The 20,604-nt window shown below is 41.7% G+C and overlaps 1 protein-coding gene across 4 annotated transcripts in view; it reads left to right on the top strand.

The window, feature by feature from the left end:
• The first annotated feature begins 4,465 nt into the window (after positions 1 to 4,465).
• Positions 4,466 to 20,604, top strand: part of MOB1A (MOB kinase activator 1A) — a 27,366-nt gene continuing 11,227 nt past the window's right edge. For 3 of the 4 annotated variants that reach the window (XM_025353757.1, XM_025353756.1, XM_025353754.1), the window contains exons 1-4: positions 4,466 to 4,772; positions 10,176 to 10,342; positions 16,088 to 16,181; positions 17,845 to 17,978. In XM_025353757.1, the coding sequence (XP_025209542.1) occupies positions 4,759 to 4,772; positions 10,176 to 10,342; positions 16,088 to 16,181; positions 17,845 to 17,978 (409 nt within the window). In that variant the 5' untranslated portion in view covers positions 4,466 to 4,758. The remainder of the gene's footprint in view (positions 4,773 to 10,175; positions 10,343 to 16,087; positions 16,182 to 17,844; positions 17,979 to 20,604) is intronic. The other variant, XM_025353755.1, reaches the window with a different exon arrangement.

Below are 20,604 nucleotides of genomic sequence, written 5' to 3'. Positions count from 1 at the left end.
CTCCTCAGTCTCTCCCAGGTCTCTCCTGCAACATGCTTTAAAAAAAATGTTGCCAGGCACAGTGGCTCACTCATGCCTGTAATCCCAGAAATTTGGGAGACTAAGGAGGGAGGATCCTTGAGCCTAGGAGTTCAAAACCAGCTTGGGCAACCTAGTGAGACCCCATCTCTAAAAAAAAAAAAAAAATTAGCCATATGTGGTGGAGTGAGCCTGTAGTCCCAGCTACTTGGGAGGCTAAGGTGGGAGGATCACTTGACCCTGGGAGGTTGAGGCCGCAATGAACTACAATCACACTACTACTGCATTCCAGCTTGGGTGACAGAGTCAGATTCTGTCTCAAAACAAATTCTTTTAAAATTATTGTTAAAAAAATTTTAAAGCCAGTGAAATTTACCAGTACGGGATTGTATATCAACTTTAGGGACACTAATGTTTGTTTGTTGAGACAGGGTCTCACTCTGTTGCCCAGGCTGTAGTGCAGTGGCACGATCTTGGCTCACTGCAACCTCTGCCTCCCAGGTTCAAGCAATTCTCCCGCCTCAGCCTCCCAAGTAGCTGGGATTACAGGTGTGCACCACCACGCCTGGCTAATTTTTGTACTTATTTTATTTTATTTTTGATTCAGAGTCTTGCTCAGTCACCCAGGCTGGAGTGCAGTGGCATGATCTCAGCTCACTGCAGCCTCTGCCTCCTGGGTTCAAGTGATTCTTGTGCCTCAGCCTCCCAGTGGTGCAGTCTCCATTCACTGCAGCCTGGACTTCCTGGGCTCAAGGGATCCTCCCACCTCAGCCTCCAGAGTAGCTGGGACTACAGGCTCAAGTCACCACGCCCAGCTAATTTTTGTATTTTTTGTAGAAAAGGGGTTTCATCATGTTGCCCAGGCTGGTCAGCAACTTTACTGTTTGTTTCTTTTCACCTATTTGTGACAAAGATTAAAATTCCTTAATCTGTCACAGGAGTAGAGTTTTTTGTTTGTTTTTGTTTTTTAAAAAACAACAACAACAAAAAACTTGAGCTCCCAACAGCACCAACTGGCTGGGAGGGGCAGGAACCTTACTGTGACCAAAGTGGGAAGATGGCCTGTGTGGGTGAGGTTGTTAGGGTAAAAGTGGAGTTTTGCAAATGATAGGATGGGCACTTACACAGAACGAAAATGCAGAGTTGCAAATCTTGCCTCAGGGAGCTGGAAAGGGGAACTGTGTGATGAAAGGGGGATGGGGAGAGGTTCAGAAGAGCCAGTCCTGGAGACTTCATAATTTGCTGCTTAGCTTCTGCTTTCAGCATCTGCTGTGACCAGATGGTGTGCAGTGATCTCTGGTCGGCTAAGCCAAGAAGTGAATAAAACTTCTTTAGTCTTTGTACAGACCTTGTCTGATGGGGAACAAATTGTCCTGTAGCAATTAGCAAAGAACAATTTCTTTTTCTCTCTTTTACTGGAAAATCTTATCTTTGATCTCTAAGTGAACTATGTTGATATCCTGCTTAAATATTGATTGAGGATTTTTCCCTAACCCTGAAATCCTCCCTCCCTACTACCCCAACCAAATTTAGCCATCCTGAAAGGTTTTTCTTATGAATAGCTGGTCTTCTATCCTCAGTGATTCTTCAACTGGAAGAAAAATACCACTGAAAGAGGAAAAACTTCCATGAATTTCTTTTTTCCCATGTTATTTGGAAGTCATTTTTATGATGTTATTTAAGTAATATAAATTACCACAGAAGTGTAAATAGATTTTTTTTTTTTTTTTGAGACAGGGCCTCAGTTTTGTCAACCAGGCTGAAGTACAGCGGTGCGATCTCGGCTCACTGCAGCCTCTATCTACCTCCAGGGCTCAACCCATCCTCCCGCCTCAGCTTCCCAAGTAGCTGGGACTATAGATGTGCACCCCCATGCCTGGCTTTTTTTTTTTTTTTTTTGTGGAAATGGGGAGATGGGGGTTTGCCATGTTGCCTAGGCTGGTCCCAAATCCCTGAGCTGAAGTGATCTGCCCATTTCAGCCTCACAAAGTGCTGGGATTACAGGTGTGAGCCACCTCGCCTGGCCTAAATCTGTGTTCCTATATTTGTAACTTCCATATAGCTATATCAAATCACATATATTTATCAATCAAATTCCAAAAAACTACAAAAGTTTAAAAAATTCAAATTAAAATTACTAATTTATTTTTTTCAGGTGAGGAAAAAGAGTATGTAAATTTGCTTTACATAACTGACTGAAAAATACATTCAAGAAATAGTAAATATAATTTAATACAGTCTCATGTGCTTTAACATCATTAACTTAATGTTACAAGTGATACATGAACGAAATAAAATTACCGGAAACATGAATAGTGTGCAGTCAGGTACAGGGCAAACTCTTTTACATTGAGCACCCTGCACCACCATTGGCTGAGCCATGACTCAAGTTTCCCACTATTTTCCTTTTGTTTTCTTCATTCCACCATGGTGGAATGAAGGCGTTGCTTGGCTGTCACTTGGCATTAATACCACACAAAACCCTGTACATGAATGTTCATGACAGCATTATTAATAATAGACAAAAAGTGGAAACAACCCAAATGTTCCTCAACAGATGAATGGATAAACAGAATGTGGTATATTCACATAATGGAATATTACTCATCCATAGAAAGAAATAAAGTTGCTGGGTGTGGTGGCTCACGCCTGTAATCCCAGCACTTTGGGAGGCCGAGGCGGGTGGATCACAAGGTCAGCAGATCGAAACCATCCTGGCGAACACGGTGAAACCCCGTCTCTACTAAATGCAAAAAAATTAGCTGGGCGTGGTGGCGGGCGCCTGTAGTCTCAGCTTCTCGGGAGGCTGAGGCAGGAGAATGGCGTGAACCCGGGAGGCGACTGAGCTTGCAGTGAGCGGAGATCGTGCCACTGCACTCCAGGCTGGGAGACAGAACGAGACTCCGTCTCAAAAAACAAAAAAAAAAAAAAAAAAAGAAAGAAAGAAAAGAAAGTTTTTTTCTTTTTTCTTTTTTTTTGTTTTAGAGACAGGTCTGGCTCTGTTACCCAGGCTGGAGTGCAGCAGCGCCATCTTGGCTCACTGCAGCCTCCACCTCCTGGACTCAAGGGATCCTCCCGCCTCAGCCTCCCAAATAACTGTGACCACTGGTACACCCCATTATGCCTGACTAATTTTTCTATTTTTGTAGAGACAGGGTTTCACCATGTTGCCCAGGCTGGTCTCGAACTCCTGAGCTCAAGTGATCCACCAGCCTCAGACTCCCAAAGTGCTGGGATTACAGGCGTAAGGCACAACTGTGCCTGGCCAGGAATGAAGCTTTGATACATGCTACAATATGGGTGAGTTTTAAAACATGCTAAGTGAGAGAAGTCAGTCACAAAAGACCACATAATGTATACTTCCGTTCACAGTGTATATGAAATGTCCAGATTAGGTAAATCCATGGAAATAGAAAGTAGAGTAATGGTTGCCAGGGGTTGGGAGGAGGGAGGTGGGTGATAAAGAGTGACTGCTAATAGGTATGGGGTTTCTTTTCCAGGTGGTGAAAATGACCTAGAATTATGGTTAGGCTGGGCGCCGTGGCTCACGTTTGTAATCCCAGCACTTTAGGAGGCCAAGGTGAGTGGATCACTTGAGGTCAGGAGTTCAAGATCGAGACCAGCCTGGTCAACATGGTGAAATCCCGTCCTTACTGAAAAAAAAAAAAAAAAAATAGCCGGGTGTGGTGGCGCACGACTGTGATCCCAGGTACTCTGGAGGCTGAGGCATGAGAATCACTTGAATCTGGAAGGCAGAGGTTGCAACGAGCCTAGATTGCACCACTGCACTTCAGCCTGGGTTACAAAGTGAGACTCTGTCTGAAAAACAAAAAAAATTAGTGGTGATGGTTGGCACACTTTGAAAACATAAACAAAGCCGGAGGCAGTGGCTCACACCTGTGATCCCAGCATTTTGGGAGGCCAAACCAGGAGGATCCCTTGAGCCCAGGAGTCCAAGACCAGCTTGGGCAACACAGTGAGACCCCCGTCTCTGCAAAAACTTTGAGAAAATTAGCCGGGCGTGGTGGCACGCACCTGTGGTCTCAGCTACTCGGGAGGCTGAGGCGAGAGGATCACTTAAGCCCAGGAAGTCCAGGCTGCAGTGAACTGTGAATTCCAGTCTGGGCGATAGAGTGAGACACCTCAAAAAAAAAAAAAAAAAAGAAAAGAAAAAACATAAACGAAAAGGACCACTAGAGGGTACATGTTTAAAGGATAGATTTTATGCTATGTGAATATATCTCAAGTAAAAATTAAAAATTTTAAAAATTGCAGGGGTAGGTAGCGCTTATAGAGTACCCTGCGCAACCTAGGGAGCTGGGTCGAAACTCAGCAGCACCAAGATAGACTAAGAGCAGGACTAGCCACTGCCCTTGCCGCAGGACCGCCGTCCTCGCCACGCCTCCGGGGGAGGGAGGGCCTGGCTTGGAGAGCAATGATTGGCCAAGTTCTAGGACGAGGCGGAGCGAAAGGGGGTGCGTCAAGTCCCTCCCGGCGCCGCGAAACCTTAGCTCGCGAGATTTTGTTGGTTCCGCATTTCGGGTCTGCGAGGTGGGGTAGGCGGGCAAGGCGGGCGCCGAGGTTTGCAAGGGCTCGCAGCGGCCAGAAACCCGGCTCCGAGCGGCGGCGGCCCGGCTTCCGCTGCCCGTGAGCAAAGGACGGTCCTCTCCCTCTCGCCGGCTCCGAATCCTGATCCGGGCGGGGGCCAGAGGCCCCTCGCCTCCCATCTGAGGACCGAAGATGAGCTTCCTCTTGTGAGTGGGGCCGGGCCGCGGGCCGAGATCGTGGGGGAGGCCTCCCCGGACCTGAGGCGAGAGCTGGGCTTGGGGGCCGGGGCGGGGGCGGGGTAGCTGGCGTTTGTTTTGCCTCTGTTTGGGTCAGCGGGGGAGGCCGAGATGTTGGGAGAGGCCGACAGAGGTGAAGGTGAGGTAAAGGAAACGGAGCGTGAAGGTTGGGGAGTAGAAAGGCCCCGGGGCCGTAGCGCCTGCAAACTTTTCCGCCCGAGCGCCCCCGAGGGCGGGGAGACGATCTGGGGGCGGAGCCGCGAGCCCCCAGTTTCCCTCGTCTCGAGCTTCTAGAAACCGTCCATGCCGACTTAACTCGCCGCTCGGTTGTAGGTCCAGTTTCAGTATTGTCGGTGTTGAATGCCGCTCCGGGAGAATGTGCGTTGCCGCAGTTTGAGAAGCCTGAAGTTAAGATGCAGGCCTTGGAGTCGGATCGTTCTGTCCAATTCTGATCTGCCCACTTACTGGTTTTGATTTTAACCAACTTCTCTTGTCCTCGGTAGAATCGTGTGTTTTTAATCATTATGTAATATACCATACAACATTATTACATAGTACATTGCAGTATTATTATAAATAATTTGGAAAGTTAAAATTAAAACAAATTCATAGTCCCATTACAGAAACAGTATTGCTATTTCAGTGCACTACAGCAATTAACTTGATACACATACCTTAGAATCTCATTTTAGAGATAATGCCTGAGCCCAGTCAAACAAGGCTACAATGAAAAAGCTTGTAAATTCCCTCATGATTCTTATGCACATTAAGGTTTGAGAAGCATTGCTCTGGCAAAGTATTTTTTATTCTCGGGTGGCTCTCTCTACCTTGTATATTGCTTAAATGTGTGTTTCCTGATTGAGTAGTTATCCATTTTTAGTTATGGATGTAATCCACATGCTTGACATTTTTATTAAACACAATATAAAAACACTACATAGGTTTTTTTTTTTAATAACCAGAGTTCACCCACTTTATTGTGAGAGACTGGGATTCCTTCCAGTATTTGCTTTTATAAAATAGGACTACTAAGAATATGTTTATCTGCGTCTCATTTTCCCTCCTTTGGGTCATTCTCGTAAAGGAATGGTCTCTAAAATACGATTACCTTGTCAAAAAGCCTGTATGATTTAGATGTAATTTCCATATTAATAGAAGTATTCCTCCCTCCACTTTTTTCTTACGAGTTGATATTTAGTTAGTGAATGCACAGTTGCTTTGTGGACCTTAATGCGAGACCTTTTTTTTTTGAGACCGAGTTTCGCTCTGTCACCCAGGCTGGAGTGCAATGGCATGGTCTCGGCTCACTGCAACTTCTGCCTCCCGGGTTCAAGGGACTCTCCTTCCTCAGCCTCCCTAGTAGCTGGGATTACAGGCGCCAGCCACCACACCCGGCTCATTTTTGTATTTTTAGTGGCGACTGGGTTTCATCATGTTGGCCAGGCTGATCTTGAACTCCTGACCTCAGATGATCCACTCCCGCACCCGGCCGAGACTTTCTTTTTTTAAAACTTGACCTTCTTGATGGGCGCTTGAGTTGTTGCCGCTTTTTGGCCATTATGAATAATGCTGCTGTGAACATATGTGACAGGTTTTTGCGTGGATGTATGTGTTCATATCTCTTGGGTATATACTTAGGAGTGGAATCACTGGCTTACATGGTAACTGTGTTTAACCTTTTGAGGAACTGCCAAACTTTCAAAGTGCTGCACCATTTTACATTCCCATAAGCACTCTATGAGGGGTCCAATTTCCCCACACCTCTCATAGCACTTGTTAATTTTCTTTTTTTAATAGTCATCCTAAGTGGATGTGGAGTGGTATCTCCTGATTTTGATTTGCATTTCCCTAATGACTAATAATGTTGAGCATTTTTTCGTGTACTTATTGGTCATTTGTATATATTCCTTGGAGTAAAGTCTATTTAGATCTTTTGCCTGTTTTTAAATTGGGTTGTCTTTTTGTTTTTGAGTTGTAAGAGTTCTTTATACATTCTAGATACAAGTCCTTATCACATCTGTGATTTGCAAATATTTTCTTCCCTGTTCAATATAATTTTTTATCATGTTAAAAATGTTTCAGATTTGATTTTCAGTGTTTTCATAATTCTTTTTTACTTCTTTTTTTAAATTTAAATTTTTTTTTTTTTAATTTGAGACAGGGTCTCACTCTGTTGCCCAGGCTGGAGTGCAGTGGCACCATCTCAGCTCACTGCAACCTCCACCTCCCGGGTTCAAGCAATTCTCCTGCCTCAGCCTCCCAAGTAGCTGGGATTACAGTCACTTGCCACCACGCCCAGCTAATTTTTTTTTTTTTTTTCCTATTTTTAGTAGAGACGGGGTTTCACTGTGTTGGTCAGGGTGGTCTGGAACTCCTGACCTCAAGTGATCCACCCGCCTGGCCTCCCAGAGTGCTGGGATTACAGGCGTGATCCACCACACCCGGCTCTTTTTTTTCTTCTTAATCAGTCTTATTTAAAGTCCAAATTACTCAGGTAAAGTAAAAGTCTGTAATTCTATTCCATTCCTCTTCCTAGAAGTAATCACCAGTTTTGATGAATTTAGTTGTTGATATTTTCTGTGCATTTACAAAATGGGCTCCTGCTGTACATTTGGTTGTGTATTATGTTTAACCATGTATTAGATCTTTCCTTGTGAATACGTGTACTCTGTCTGGTTTTCTTAACTTCTATACAATATTCCATGATATGGATGTACCATACTTTAATTCAGTCCTCTACTGATAAAATTGAGGATTGCTTGTAGGTTTCTCCCTATTAAAAACAATCTTGGAAAACAAATCCTTATCCATATCTAGAGGAGATATTTAGAAGTAGAATGGATGGCTTGAGGAGCTTTTCAGTGTTAATAGATACTACCATATTGCCCTCCCAAAATGTTACACTTTATACTTTCACCAGTAGTATATTAAAGTACTAGTTTCTCTGTACCCTAGTCTAGTGGTCCTCAACCTTTTTGGCACCAGGGACCAGTTTTGTGGAAGACCATTTTTCCACAGATCTGGTTGGGCAGATGGTTTCTGGATGATTCAAATGCATTACATTGATTGTGCACTTTATTTCTATTATGACATTGGAATATATAATGAAATAATTTTACTACTTGTCATAACGTATAATCAGTGGGAGCTCTGAGCAACTAGACAGTCCCATATGGGAGTAATGGGAGAGAGTGACAGATCATCAGGCATTAGATTCTCGTAAGGCACATGCAATTTAGATCCCTTGCCTGCACAGTTCACAATAGGGTTCACGTTCCTGTGAGAACCTAATGCCTCTGCTGATCTGACAGGAGGTGGAGCTCAGGCGGTAATGCCAGCAATGGGGAGCGGCTGTAAATACAGATGAAGCTTTGCTGCTTGCTCAATGCTCACCTCCTTCTGTGGGGCCCAGTCTGTGACCTTGGGGTTGGGGGCCCCTACCCTAGTCCACATTTAATGTAATCATTTAAACTTTTGACATTCAGATTAGGGAAAAAATAAATCTTACTTTAATTGAACAGTTTTTCACATGGTCATTGATTGTCATGCTTCTGAATTGCCTATTCATCTCCTTAGCCTATTTTTCAAAAGGATTCCTTATATTCTTAATGAGTTACAGAAGCCCTCTATTATCCAGTTCATCCTTAGTAATATATGTTACAAGTACCTTTATTTGGTCACTTGTCTGTTTGCTCTGTTATGGAAGTTTTAATTGATACTGTTTGAAATCTGTCCATTTTTTCTTTGAGGTTTCTGAGTTTTGTGTAGGAAGACTTTATGGATGGTGTGAGATAGGAATAAAAACATCTTTTCTTCAATAATGAGTTGTGCCTGTCTCATTTATTTTCCCTGTTATAAACTTAAAGATGTTAGTGTTTCTTTTACTGTGGTTTGCTTTCAAGGCATCCCAAATATTTTGATATAGAAAATTGGATTTTTGAACTAAACCCCCCTGCACCATTTTGTTTTTTATCTTCCCCACCCCCAATGTGGCCTTACTATGTTGTCCTGGCTGGTCTCAAACTCCTGGGCTCAAGAAATCCTCCAGCCTTCGTCTCTCAAATGGCTGGGATTACAGGTGTGAGCCACTGCACTTAGCCCCAGCATTTTCTTTTCTTTTTCTTTTTCTTTTTTTTTTTGAGACGGAGTCTCACGCTGTCGCCAGGCTGGAGTGCAGTGGTGTGATCTAGGCTCACTGCAACCTCTGCCTCCTGGGTTCAAGCCATTCTCCTGCCTCAGCTTCCCGAGCAGCTGGGACTACAGGCATGCGCCACCATGCCCAGCTAATTTTTGTGTTTTTTTTTTTTTTAGTAGAGACAGGGTTTCACCGTGTTGGGCAGGATAGTCTCGATCTCTTGACCTCATGATCCACCTGCCTCGGCCTCCCAAAGTGCTGGGATTACAGGCGTGAGCCACCGCACCCAGTCATGGCCCCATCATTTTCTGTAGCACTTCGTGGGGCTGAGGTGGGTGGATCACTTGAGGTCAGGAGTTCGAGACCAGCCTGGCCAACATGGCAAAATCCCATCTCTACTAAAAAAAAAAAAAAAAATTAGCTGGGTGTGGTGGCGCATGCCTGTAATCCTAGCCACTCGGGAGGCTGAGGCAGGAAAATTACTTGAACCCAGGAGGTGGAGATTGCAGTGAGCCGAGATCTTGCCACTACATGCCAGCCTGGGTGACAGAGTCAGACTACATCTCAAAAAAAAAAAAAAAAAAAAAAGGAAAGGGAAATTGAGGCCAAAAGAAGGTTCAGTTTCTCAAGAAGACACAGTTAGTGTTAGATCAAGAACTAAAATCCAGGATCTTTCTCTGTACCAGACTTCTTCAGAGGGCATACTAAATTGCCTTATTTGTGGAATTGTGCTGCTAATCTTGCTTTTACGTGCGGGGGGAAAAAAAAAGCCTTCTTGTGTTGTGATCATCATTTTCCTATCTTGGCATTTTTCAGAGATTTTTTTTTTTCTTTTTTTTTCTTTTTTTTTTTTTTTTTTTGACAGAGTTTTTCTCTGTCGCCTGGACTGGAGTGCAGTGATGCAATTTCAGCTTACTGCAACCTCTGCCCCCCAGGTTCAAACCATTCTCCTGCCTCAGCCTCCCGAGCTGGGACTACAGGTGTGCGCCACCATACTTGGCTAATTTTTGTATTTTTAGTAGAGGTGTGGTTTTACCATGTTGGTCAGGCTGGTCTCGAACTCCTGACCTCAGCTGATCCCAAAGTGCTGGGATTACAGGCATGAGCCACTGTGCACGGCCCAGAGAGTAATTTTTGTTTTGTTTTTACAGACTACTTTATATACCTAAAATTATGTTGTTCTACCTGTTCTACTTCCAGTCTTAAAAATTCATATACTTGCACTTTTAATCTTACAGCAGCAGCCGCTCTTCTAAAACATTCAAACCAAAGAAGAATATACCTGAAGGATCTCATCAGTATGAACTCTTAAAACATGCAGAAGCGACTCTAGGAAGTGGGAATCTGAGACAAGCTGTTATGTTGCCTGAGGGAGAGGATCTCAATGAATGGATTGCTGTAAACAGTAAGTTTTAAAATGCAACGTTGCTGTTTTATAGAAAGGTTTTGCTAAAATCTCATTGTTAATGAATTTTCTTTTACAGATAGAACTGTTTTAATATAACAAATTATCTGTAAAGAAACATTAAGTACAAATACATGCAAAGCTATGTTGCTCTTTTCAGAGTACTTGGTGGTAGTTTGTGAGGTTGAGTAGAGGGACCTGAGGAGAAATGATGAGTGCTTTTGGGCAATTTCTGAGGAGAATAGTATGAAAAGCTGAGTAAGGTCAAATAAAAGATTGATAAATGAAAACATAATGCCTGTCATGGTCTGTAACTTTGTAGCTAATCCATCTACACAGTTTTACTGCCACTCCCAGCAGTACTCATCAGCCTGCATATCCAGAAAAGTCAATTGCAGTTCACATGGACAGTCAGTTGATTGTTGTGACTTAGAGTGTCAGAGGGAATTGGGAGATTGGGAGAAGATGGAGGGATCTGAGCTGAAAGTCACTTGAAGTTCAAGAGAACAAGAGCATGACATGGGACAATATGCTAAGGCTAGAGATTTGAATGTGAGAGTCTCTCATTTCTGAGATGAGATCATTTCTGGGTAATAAAGTTTAAATTAGAAATTTCAGATGTTCCAGGAATAAAAAGTTTAAATAAAAAGTTTAAAACTTTTTATTTATTTATTTATTTTTGAGACAGTCTCGCTCTATCACCCTGGCTGGAGTGCAATGGCTCGATCTTGGCTCACTGCAGCCTCTGCCTCCCAGGTTCGAGCAATTCTCCAGTCTCAGTCTTTTGAGTAGCTGGGATTACAGGCGCATGCTGCCTCACCCAGCTAATTTTTTATATTTTAGTAGAGACGAGGTTTCACCATGTTGGCCAGGCTGGTCGTGAACTCCTGAGTTCAGGCAATCTGCCTGCCTTGGCCTCCCAAAGTGCTAGGATTACAGGCTTGAGCCACCGTGCCCGGCCTAAAACTTTTTAATGGAAAATTTCAAACATACAAAAGTAGAGTGACTAAGTCCAGTGAATTCCAGGTATTCATTCCATTACCCAGCTCCAACAAATACCAGTTTGTGACCAATTCTTCTTCTTCTGTATGCCACCCTGATTATTTTAAGCAAATCCCAGACATGATATTTTATCTATAAATATTTCAATAAGGTATGTCTAAAAGACAAGAACTTGTAAAGATAATGACAGTGCCATCATCCTTTAACTTACCAAATATCTGGTCAATGTTCCCATTTTTCATGACTGTCCTATAAATGTTTCTTTTTTGTTTGTTTGTTTTTGAGATGGAGTCTTGCTCTGTCGCCCACGTTGGCGTGCAGTGGCGAGATCTCAGCTCACTGCAGCCTCCACCTCCACCTCCCGGGTTCAAGCGATTCTCCTGCCTCTGCCTCCGCCTCCCGAGTAGCTGGGTGGGATTACAGGTGCCCGCCACCACGCCCAGCTAAGTTTTGTATTTTTAGCAGAGATGAAGTTTTGCCATGTTGGCCAGGCTGGTCTCGAACTCTTGATCTCAAGTGATCTGCCCGCCTCAGCCTCTCAAAGTGCTGGGATTACAGGCATGAGCCACTGCACCTGGCCAAATGTTTTCTTTTTTTTCTTTTTTTGAGGCGGAGTCTCGCTCTGTCGCCCAGGCTGGAGTGCAGTGGCCGGATCTCAGCTCACTGCAAGCTCCACCTCCCGGGTTTACGCCATTCTCCTGCCTCAGCCACCTGAGTAGCTGGGACTACAGGCGCCCGCCACCTCGCCCCGCTAGTTTTTTGTATTTCTTAGTAGACACGGGGTTTCACAGTGTTAGCCAGGATGGTCTCGATCTCCTGACCTCGTGATCCACCCGTCTCGGCCTCCCAAAGTGCTGGGATTACAGGCCTGAACCACCGCGCCCGGCCAATGTTTTCTTTTTGAAATTTTTTTTGCCCTGAAACTTTATGCTTCGTTTAAATCAGGATCCGAAGAGGCCTGTGTCTATGCTTCTTGAATCCCTCTTTTTTTTCCTTCAGAGATGGGGTCTTGCTTTGTTGCCCAGGCTGGAGTGCAGTGACATGATCGTAGCTCACTGCACCCTCAACTTCTAGGCTCAAGTGATCCACCTCACCCTTCTGAGTAGCTGGGACTACAGGCTCACACCACCATGCCCTGCTAAATTTTTTTTTTTTTTTTTTTTTTTTTGAGACAGAGTCTTGCTCTGTCACACAGGCTGGTGCGATCTCAGCTCACTGCAACGTCCACCTCCCGTGTTCAAGTGATTCTTCTGCCTCAACCTCCCAAGTAACTGGGATTACAGGTGCCCGCCACCATGCCTGGCTAATTTTTCTATTTTTAGTAGAGACAAGGTTTTGCCATGTTAGCCAGGCTGGTCTCGAACTCCTGACTTCAGGTAATCCACCCACCTCAGCCTCGCAAAGTGCTGGAAAAAAAAACCCTTTTTAAAAAAATTTATTCAGGGCCGGGCGTGGTGGCTCACGCCTGTAATCCCAGCACTTTGGGAGGCCGAGGCAGGCAGATCACGAGGTCAGGAGACCGAGACCATCCTGGCCAACATGGTGATACCCCGTCTCTACTAAAAATACAAAAATTAGCTGGGTGTGGTGGTGTGCACCTGTAGTCCCAGCTACTTGGAGGCTAAGGCAGGAGAATCGCTTGAACCCGGGAGGTGGATGTTGGCAGTGAGCTGAGGTTGTGCCACTGCACTATAGCCTGGGCAACAGAGCAAGACTCTATCTTAACAACAACAAAAAAAACTTTATTCAGATTATCATCTGTTATTCTGAAGGCATTTATTGACCTTCAGCCTTAGATTTTTCTTTGAGACTTAACTGCTGTAGATCAGCAGTTCTCAAATTTTTTGGTCTCAGATCCACTTCTCCTCTTAAAAAATTATTGATTCCCATAAATATGTACCATTCTGTGTTAATTAGAAAAGTGAAATACAAGCCGGGTGCGGTGGCTCACGTCTGTAATCCCAGCACTTTGGGAGGCTGATATTGGCAGATCCCTTAAGGTCAGGAGTTCAAGACCAGCCTAGGCAACATGGCAAAACACCATCTCTACTAAAAATACAAAAATTAGCTGGGCATGATGGCGCACACCTGTAAAATCCCAGCTGCTCAGAAGGCTGAGGCAGGAGAATTGCTTGAACCGGGGAGACGGGGATTGCAGTGAGTGGAGATCGTGCCACTGCACTCCAGCCTGGCCGACAGAGTGAGACCCAGTCTGGGGGGAAAAAAGGTAAAATACAAAAAATACAAACAAACTATTGAGAACCCCAAAGAGCTTTTAATTATATTGAGTATATCTAGTGATACTCTGTTAGAAATTAAAACTGAGAAGATGTAAATACTTATTTTTTATTTTCTCTTGAGACAGTATTGCTCTGTCGCCCAGGCTGGAGTGCAGTTCATGAACTGGACTCACTGCAGCCACCTCCTGGGTTAAAGCAATTCTCCCACCTCAGTCTCCGGAGTAGCTGGGATTACAGGCATGTGTTACTGTGCCCGGCTAATTTTTGTATTTTCAGTAGAGACGGCGTTTTGGCATGTTGGCCAGGCTGGTCTTGAACTCCCGGGCTTAAGTGATCTGCCTGCCTTATCCTCCCAAAGTGCTGGGATTACAGGCATGAGCCGCTGCACCTGGCCCAAATTCATTTTAAAATAACAATAATAAACCCATTATATTTTAACATAAATATGTTTTTATGAAAAATGACTATTTTCCATAACAAATTTTAGTGAAAAATGTGGCATTGTTTTATATTTTTGTAAATCTTATTTAATGTCTGGCTTAATAGACAGCTGGATTCTTATATCCGTTTCTATATGCAGTCTGTGATATCACATATCATGGAGCCTCTGGAAAACACCATGGTGCCCTCTTGAGAGAGTAAGAGTGAAAAGAACAATTAAAATGGTTTGACCTTACATATCCTTCCTCAGATAGGGGATTCCTGGACCACATTTTGAGAATAGCTCCTCTAGACCAAACCAACTACCACCTGGGCATATTTTTTGTTTTGTGTGAATATTGAATACCTGTGTTTCTTAGAAACATGACTAAGAGGAAGATTTATAAGTGAGGGAGTTCTGTATAAAATTCCTTTTACAAGATAGCATTAAAAAATATCTATTTGTTTTTTAAGAAACTTGGAAAATCCCTAGTTGTTTTTAGGTACTTCTTTAGACAGGAGACTAAAACTTTTTATTTATTTATTTTTTTGAGACAGGTTGTTCGGGCTGGAGTGCAGTGGTACCCTGACAGCTCACTGCAACCTCGAACTCCTGGGCTCAAGGGATCCTTCCACTTCAGCCTCCTGAGTAGCTGGGACTACAGGCGTGTGCCACCATGCCTAACTACTTTTCAAAAATTTTCAGCAGAGACCAGGGTCTAGCTGTGTTGCCCAGACTGGTCTCAAATCCTGGCCTCTTAAAGTGCCATGATTATAGGCGTGAGCCACTGCACCTAGCCTAAAACATTTTTTAAAACTTTCCAAGGCTTATGTGGTTCTCTTTGTATAGAGTATACTTCACTCGGTAAAGTCTGTTTACTCACCCCCTTCCTCTTCCATTTTATTCTGGATCTAGCTGAAGCTCCTTCAGGAAGTACCCCCTGACTACTTCCAACTCTTCATGACTTTGCCTTTTCTCTGTAACATTTATCGTTGGCCTTTGGATCCTGTCCTCTTATACCTTGTACTATTATTGCTATTTTTATTTTGATACAGTGTCTCTGTCACCCAAGCTGGAGTGCAGTAGCACCATCACAGCTCACAGCAACCTCAGCCTCCTGGGCTCAAACAATCCTCTCGCCTCAGCCTCCTACATAACTGGGACTGTAGGTGTGCACCACCACGCCTGGCTAATTTTTAAAAAATTTTTGTAGAGATAGAGTCTCACTCTGTTACCCAGGCTGGTCTTGAATTCCTGGGCTCAACCAGTCCTCCCACCTCAGCCTCCCAAGTGTTGGGATTACAGGCATGAGCCACCATGCCTGGCCATATCTTATATTATTCATCTCTTTTAATTTTGTCCTTTCTGTTAACTAGAGACTCCAGGGCAAGGGACTTTATCTGAAGTATTTTGTCCTCAGTATGCTGTAGACCTCAAAAACAAATGTTTATGATTAATTAGATCTTTTAAATGCCTCAGGATACAGCTACTGCACCTTCTCCTTCACGGTATATTCCACAACATGTTTTGTCTCTTTCCAAACACAAATTGTATTATCTGGTCCAAATTGGTAAACTGGATTTTTCATTTCCTTGGATGTAATTATATTGTATATTCAAATGATGTAATAGTCATCATTAAGTTAGAGTTATCTCCAGTATCTTATTTTCCTGCTGTTATATGCAGGTGGATCATGAGGTCAGGAGTTTTGAGACCAGCCTGGCCAACATGGTGAAACCCTGTCTCTACTAAAAATACAAAAACAAAATTAGCCGGGCGTGGTGGCATGAGCCTGTAATCCCAGCTACTCGGGAGGCTGAGGCAGAATTGCTTGAACCTGGGAGGCGGAGGTTGCAGTGAGCCAAGATCGCGCCACTGCACTCCAGCCTGGGCATCGAGAACAAGACTGTCTCAGAAAAAAAAAAAAATGTAGTGTACTAAAACTTAGAGTATCGTTGGATTATTGAATGTCTCAAGGGTTCAGCTAAGAACCTAAATATATTGTCTGTTTTTCCTTCAACTGAGAGGTCTCATGTTTTGTGTTTACACAGACATTTTAACACAATTCTATTATCTCTGCAGCTGTGGATTTCTTTAACCAGATCAACATGTTATATGGAACTATTACAGAATTCTGCACTGAAGCAAGCTGTCCAGTCATGTCTGCAGGTCCGAGGTACATATACTGCCTATTATATAAGTGTTTGGATTAGTTTTACTTTATCACCAGTTGGTATAAATTAAACAATTAAGATTTGTTATTCATTTGTTTGTTTGAAGGTGATTCAGTTTTATTGGTTCTTGACTACTTACCCATAAGCTTTTAGTTATTGTGTAATTTTTAAATTTTATTTATTTTGAGACAGAGTCTCGCTCTGTTGCAAGGCTGGATTGCAGTGGTGTGATCTTGGCTTACTACAACCTCTGCTTTCCAAGTTCAAGCGATTCTCATGCCTCAGCCTCCCAAGTGGCTGGGATTACAGGCGTGTGCCACCACTCCCATCTAATTTGTGCATTTTTAGTAGAGATAGGGTTTCACCATGTTCCCCAGGGCTGGTCTCAAACTCCTGGCTTCAAGTGATCTGCCCACCTCGGCCTCACAAACTGCTGGGATTAAAGGTGTGAGCCACTGCGCCTGGCCAGCTATTAGTTATTATTAAATACTTTGGTATGTGGGTACTCCCTGTTTTCATTTTTATGTTTCATCATAGTTTCATCATAGTAAGTCTGAATGTTTTGTTATAGAAGTAAACAGAAATTTGAGTTATGTTTGTCTTGAATTGCAAACATTTTATTTTTTCAATTTTATTAATAACATGTTTCCTGTTTCTAGTTTTTAAATGAATTTCTTGAAAGAGTTTTTAGTTGATCTTTTAATATTTGATTATTTTTTCTGGTGCTTATTTAGTATTTAAAGCAGCACAATTTTGAAGTAATTATCTGGCTTGAATATGCTAGATTTAAAAATGTTTTGACTTTAATAAATTTCAAGAAATACTGAAAAGATGGAACTCTATCAGTCATAATATTAAGTCCATCATATGATGGGATTTATATTTGCTGTGTTTCCTTCCAGTTTTTTTTTTTCTTATAATAAATGACTGATTTTATGGATGATAGATGTTACCAAGATGTTTGCCTTTTGAAAAAGATTGTCCTTTCTGACTTTGCTACAAGTGTAAAGGAAAAAAGATCCCTAATGAGTTTGTAGTCCTATTTTTATTACAATATTTTAGGAAGAATGTTTTAATTTTATATTGTGTTAAGTTATATTCCTCAAGCTTTAAAAGAAATTAAAATAAACAGGAAAATTAAACTTACCTCTGGCTCAAATGCTTTACACAGTGATGTTTTGTATAACTCTTGTTAATCCTTCTAGCTCAGCAATGGTAAGGGGGGAAGTATGCATGCCTAATGTGTATCTCTAACACCTGGCCCACAAAACAGAGTTTTATAATATTGGCTCCATTGATGATAATAAATTGATGAACAAGAATCTCAGAAGAATGTAATGGATCCATCGGCTCCATACCCAGCCCTCAGCAACCTTCTGCCTTACAGGAATGCAGTTCCTTCCTGTTTCCCAGGGCTGTGTTGTTAATAAAACATCTATCCTGGCATTGCCTCCTGCCACATTATCTCCCTTTTTTCTTACAGTTATAACTGTCACTTTCAGGATAATTCTATAGAGGACTTGTAGTAATCTTTAGTAGAACTTAAGGTGATTTATTAAAGTTAGATATAACTTCTATTGACAAAACATGAATGAACCTGTTTTAATTACAACTTGCACATTTGTTAATATTTTTGAAAAATCAGTAAAACATTTTTCTCTCCAGATATGAATATCATTGGGCAGATGGTACTAATATTAAAAAGCCAATCAAATGTTCTGCACCAAAATACATTGACTATTTGATGACTTGGGTTCAGGATCAGCTTGATGATGAAACTCTTTTTCCTTCTAAGATTGGTGAGTTAACATTGTGGAAATATTCTTTCTTTTTTTTAAATTTTATTTTATTAATATAAATAGAGATGGGGGGTTTTTGCTGTGTTGTCCAGGTTGGTCTCAAACTCCTGGCCTCAAGTGATCCTCCTGCCTTGGCCTCCCACAGTGCTGGGATTACAGGCTTGAGCCTCCGTATCCAGCCTGTTTCTCTTTTTGAATGATAAATCTGTTCTTTTTAACATTGTTATACTCGTAGAGACTGCCAAATTCTCCTCCAAAAAGTTTGTACCAACATATACTCCCCCCAGCCATGTTTGTGTTTGCCTGTATTTCTTTACCAACACTGGTTATTACTCATTTTTTAATCTTTTCTAATTTGGTTAAATTTCTGTTTTAATGTACATTTAAAAAGTGTTGATGAAATTGAGCATTTTAGATTTTTGTTTGTTTCATTGATCATTGTGTATTTTCTGTTTATATTTTTCATCTATTTCTGTGTAAAGGATATCAGCGCTTTGTCATACATGTTGTATATGTTTTTCCCCAGGTTACCTTTTGTCTCATTTTGTTCATGGAGCATTTTTGCTATACACAACCTTATTATTTTGTCCTATTATATCTTTTATGACTTGGTTTTAATATAACAATTAGAAAGCTTTTCCCTGCTTCAAGATTATAAAAATATTTCTTCATGTTTTCTTTTTTAATTTTTTGATACAGAGTCTCTGTTGCCCAGACTGGAGTGCAGCGATGCAGTCTTGGCTCACTGCAGTTTCCACCTCCCAGGTTCAAGCAATTCTCATGTCTCAGTCCCTGGGTAGCTGGGACTATAGGCACATGCCACCATGCCTGGCTAATTTTTGTATTTTTAGTAGAGACGGGGTTTCACCATGTTGGCCAGGCTGGTCTTGAACTCCTGACCTCAAGTGACCTACCTGCCTTGGCCTCCCAAAGTATTGGGATTATAGGCGTGAGCCACCATGCCTGGCCAGGCAGGTTTTTTTCCCTGAATGCTACATTAATTTGTTTCCAAATGGAAATACTAGTCAGTTTGTCCCATTACCATTTATTAAACACATTTGCCTTTTCTCCCGATTATCTGAATGCGCACAACAAATTGCCATATATTTTTGCGTGTTTTAGTCTCTTTATCTGCTTCTATAGAAATTCCACACATTAGTGACTGTGGCCCTGCATCTGTTAGCATCTTGTAAGGCTAGTCTCCCTTCCTTGCTCTTTTTCAGAATATTCACAGCTATTCTGGGATATTTGTTTTTCCAAAGAACTTAGAAACATTTTGTCAAGGTAAAAAAAAAATTAGATTTTAATTATGACTATATTTAATTTTTATAGATAGGGATTCTTTTTTTCTTTACTGAATCTTCCTAGCCAAGAACAAGATATTGTTCATTCATGTCTTTAGCTTTATTTTCTCTTGTAAAATTCTGTAGTTTATGTCAGTTGTTCAAGTTTTAATTTTATTCTAGGGATTTTATGTCTTTTATTGATAACATAGTTTCCAGCTGGTTATTTAGTGTATAGGAAAGCTGTTGGTTTTTACTTTTTAATTTAAAAAAAATTTTTTTTGAGACAGGGCGTCACTGTGTTCCCCAGGCTGAAGTACAGGGGTGTGATCACAGCTCACTGCAGCTTTGACTTCCTGGGCTCCTGTGATCCTCCCACCTTAGCTTCCCAAGTAGCTGGGACTGTAGGCATGCACCACTACACCTGGCTAATTTTGTTTGTGTTTTGTAGAGATGAGGTCTCGTTATGTTTCCCAGACTGGTCTCAGACCCCTGGGCTTAAGCAGCCCTCCTTCCTCAGCCTTCCAAAAGTGTTGGAATTACAGGTGTCAGCCACCAGCACTGGCCCAGCTGTTGATTTTTATTTAAATTTTATAATTAACCATCAGACTCTTTTTCTGTTAGTTTTTGGTTGGTTCTCTTGAATTTTTAAAGTATACAACTGTGTCATGTTAAGATAGTGTTCATTTTGCCTCTTCCTTCCTGATAATATATTCTTGTTTTATGCTTATCTGATTGCACTGAGTGGTATTTCAAGCGCAAAGCTGAGTGGTGGTGATGATGGCAGACATCCGTTTCTTGCTTTCTTACTATTATACAGGTACCTCTAGTATTTCTGCAGTAAGCAGAAATCTTGGCTTTTGGTTAGAGGTGTGTGGATTTTTAAAAAATTATATTAATGAAAAATATCTACCATTTACATTACAAAAGTTTTTTTAAACGAGGAATGGCTATAGCGTTTATCAGATACTTTTCCAGTATCTGTTGCCTGTGACCCCAAGGTTTTCTCTATTTTTTAATAAAAATGTTCTGCTGGAAGAGTCTTTCTTATTTGTTAATATTTGAGTTTGGCATCAGTGTTGATGGATGAAATCAATCCTTGTCATTTTTAACTTAAGATTATTTTATAAGCAACATATTTTTGAATTCCTTTTTGCAGTCTTTCTTATAGAGGCTTTTCAGGATGAAAATTTTTTTCCAGGTTATTACATTTGATTTGTTTGTTATTGGTCAGTTCTTCCATTCTGCTATTAAACCTTTTATTTCCTTTCTCACATATCTTTATTTTATATTGACTGTGCTTGAATATATCTGTTTTTTTTTTTTTTTTTTTTTTTTTTTTG

The sequence above is a fragment of the Theropithecus gelada genome, chromosome 13, assembly GCF_003255815.1.
Source record: "Theropithecus gelada isolate Dixy chromosome 13, Tgel_1.0, whole genome shotgun sequence".
In the NCBI taxonomy this organism is placed as follows: domain Eukaryota; kingdom Metazoa; phylum Chordata; class Mammalia; order Primates; family Cercopithecidae; genus Theropithecus; species Theropithecus gelada.
This window is presented reverse-complemented; position numbering and strand designations above follow the sequence as displayed.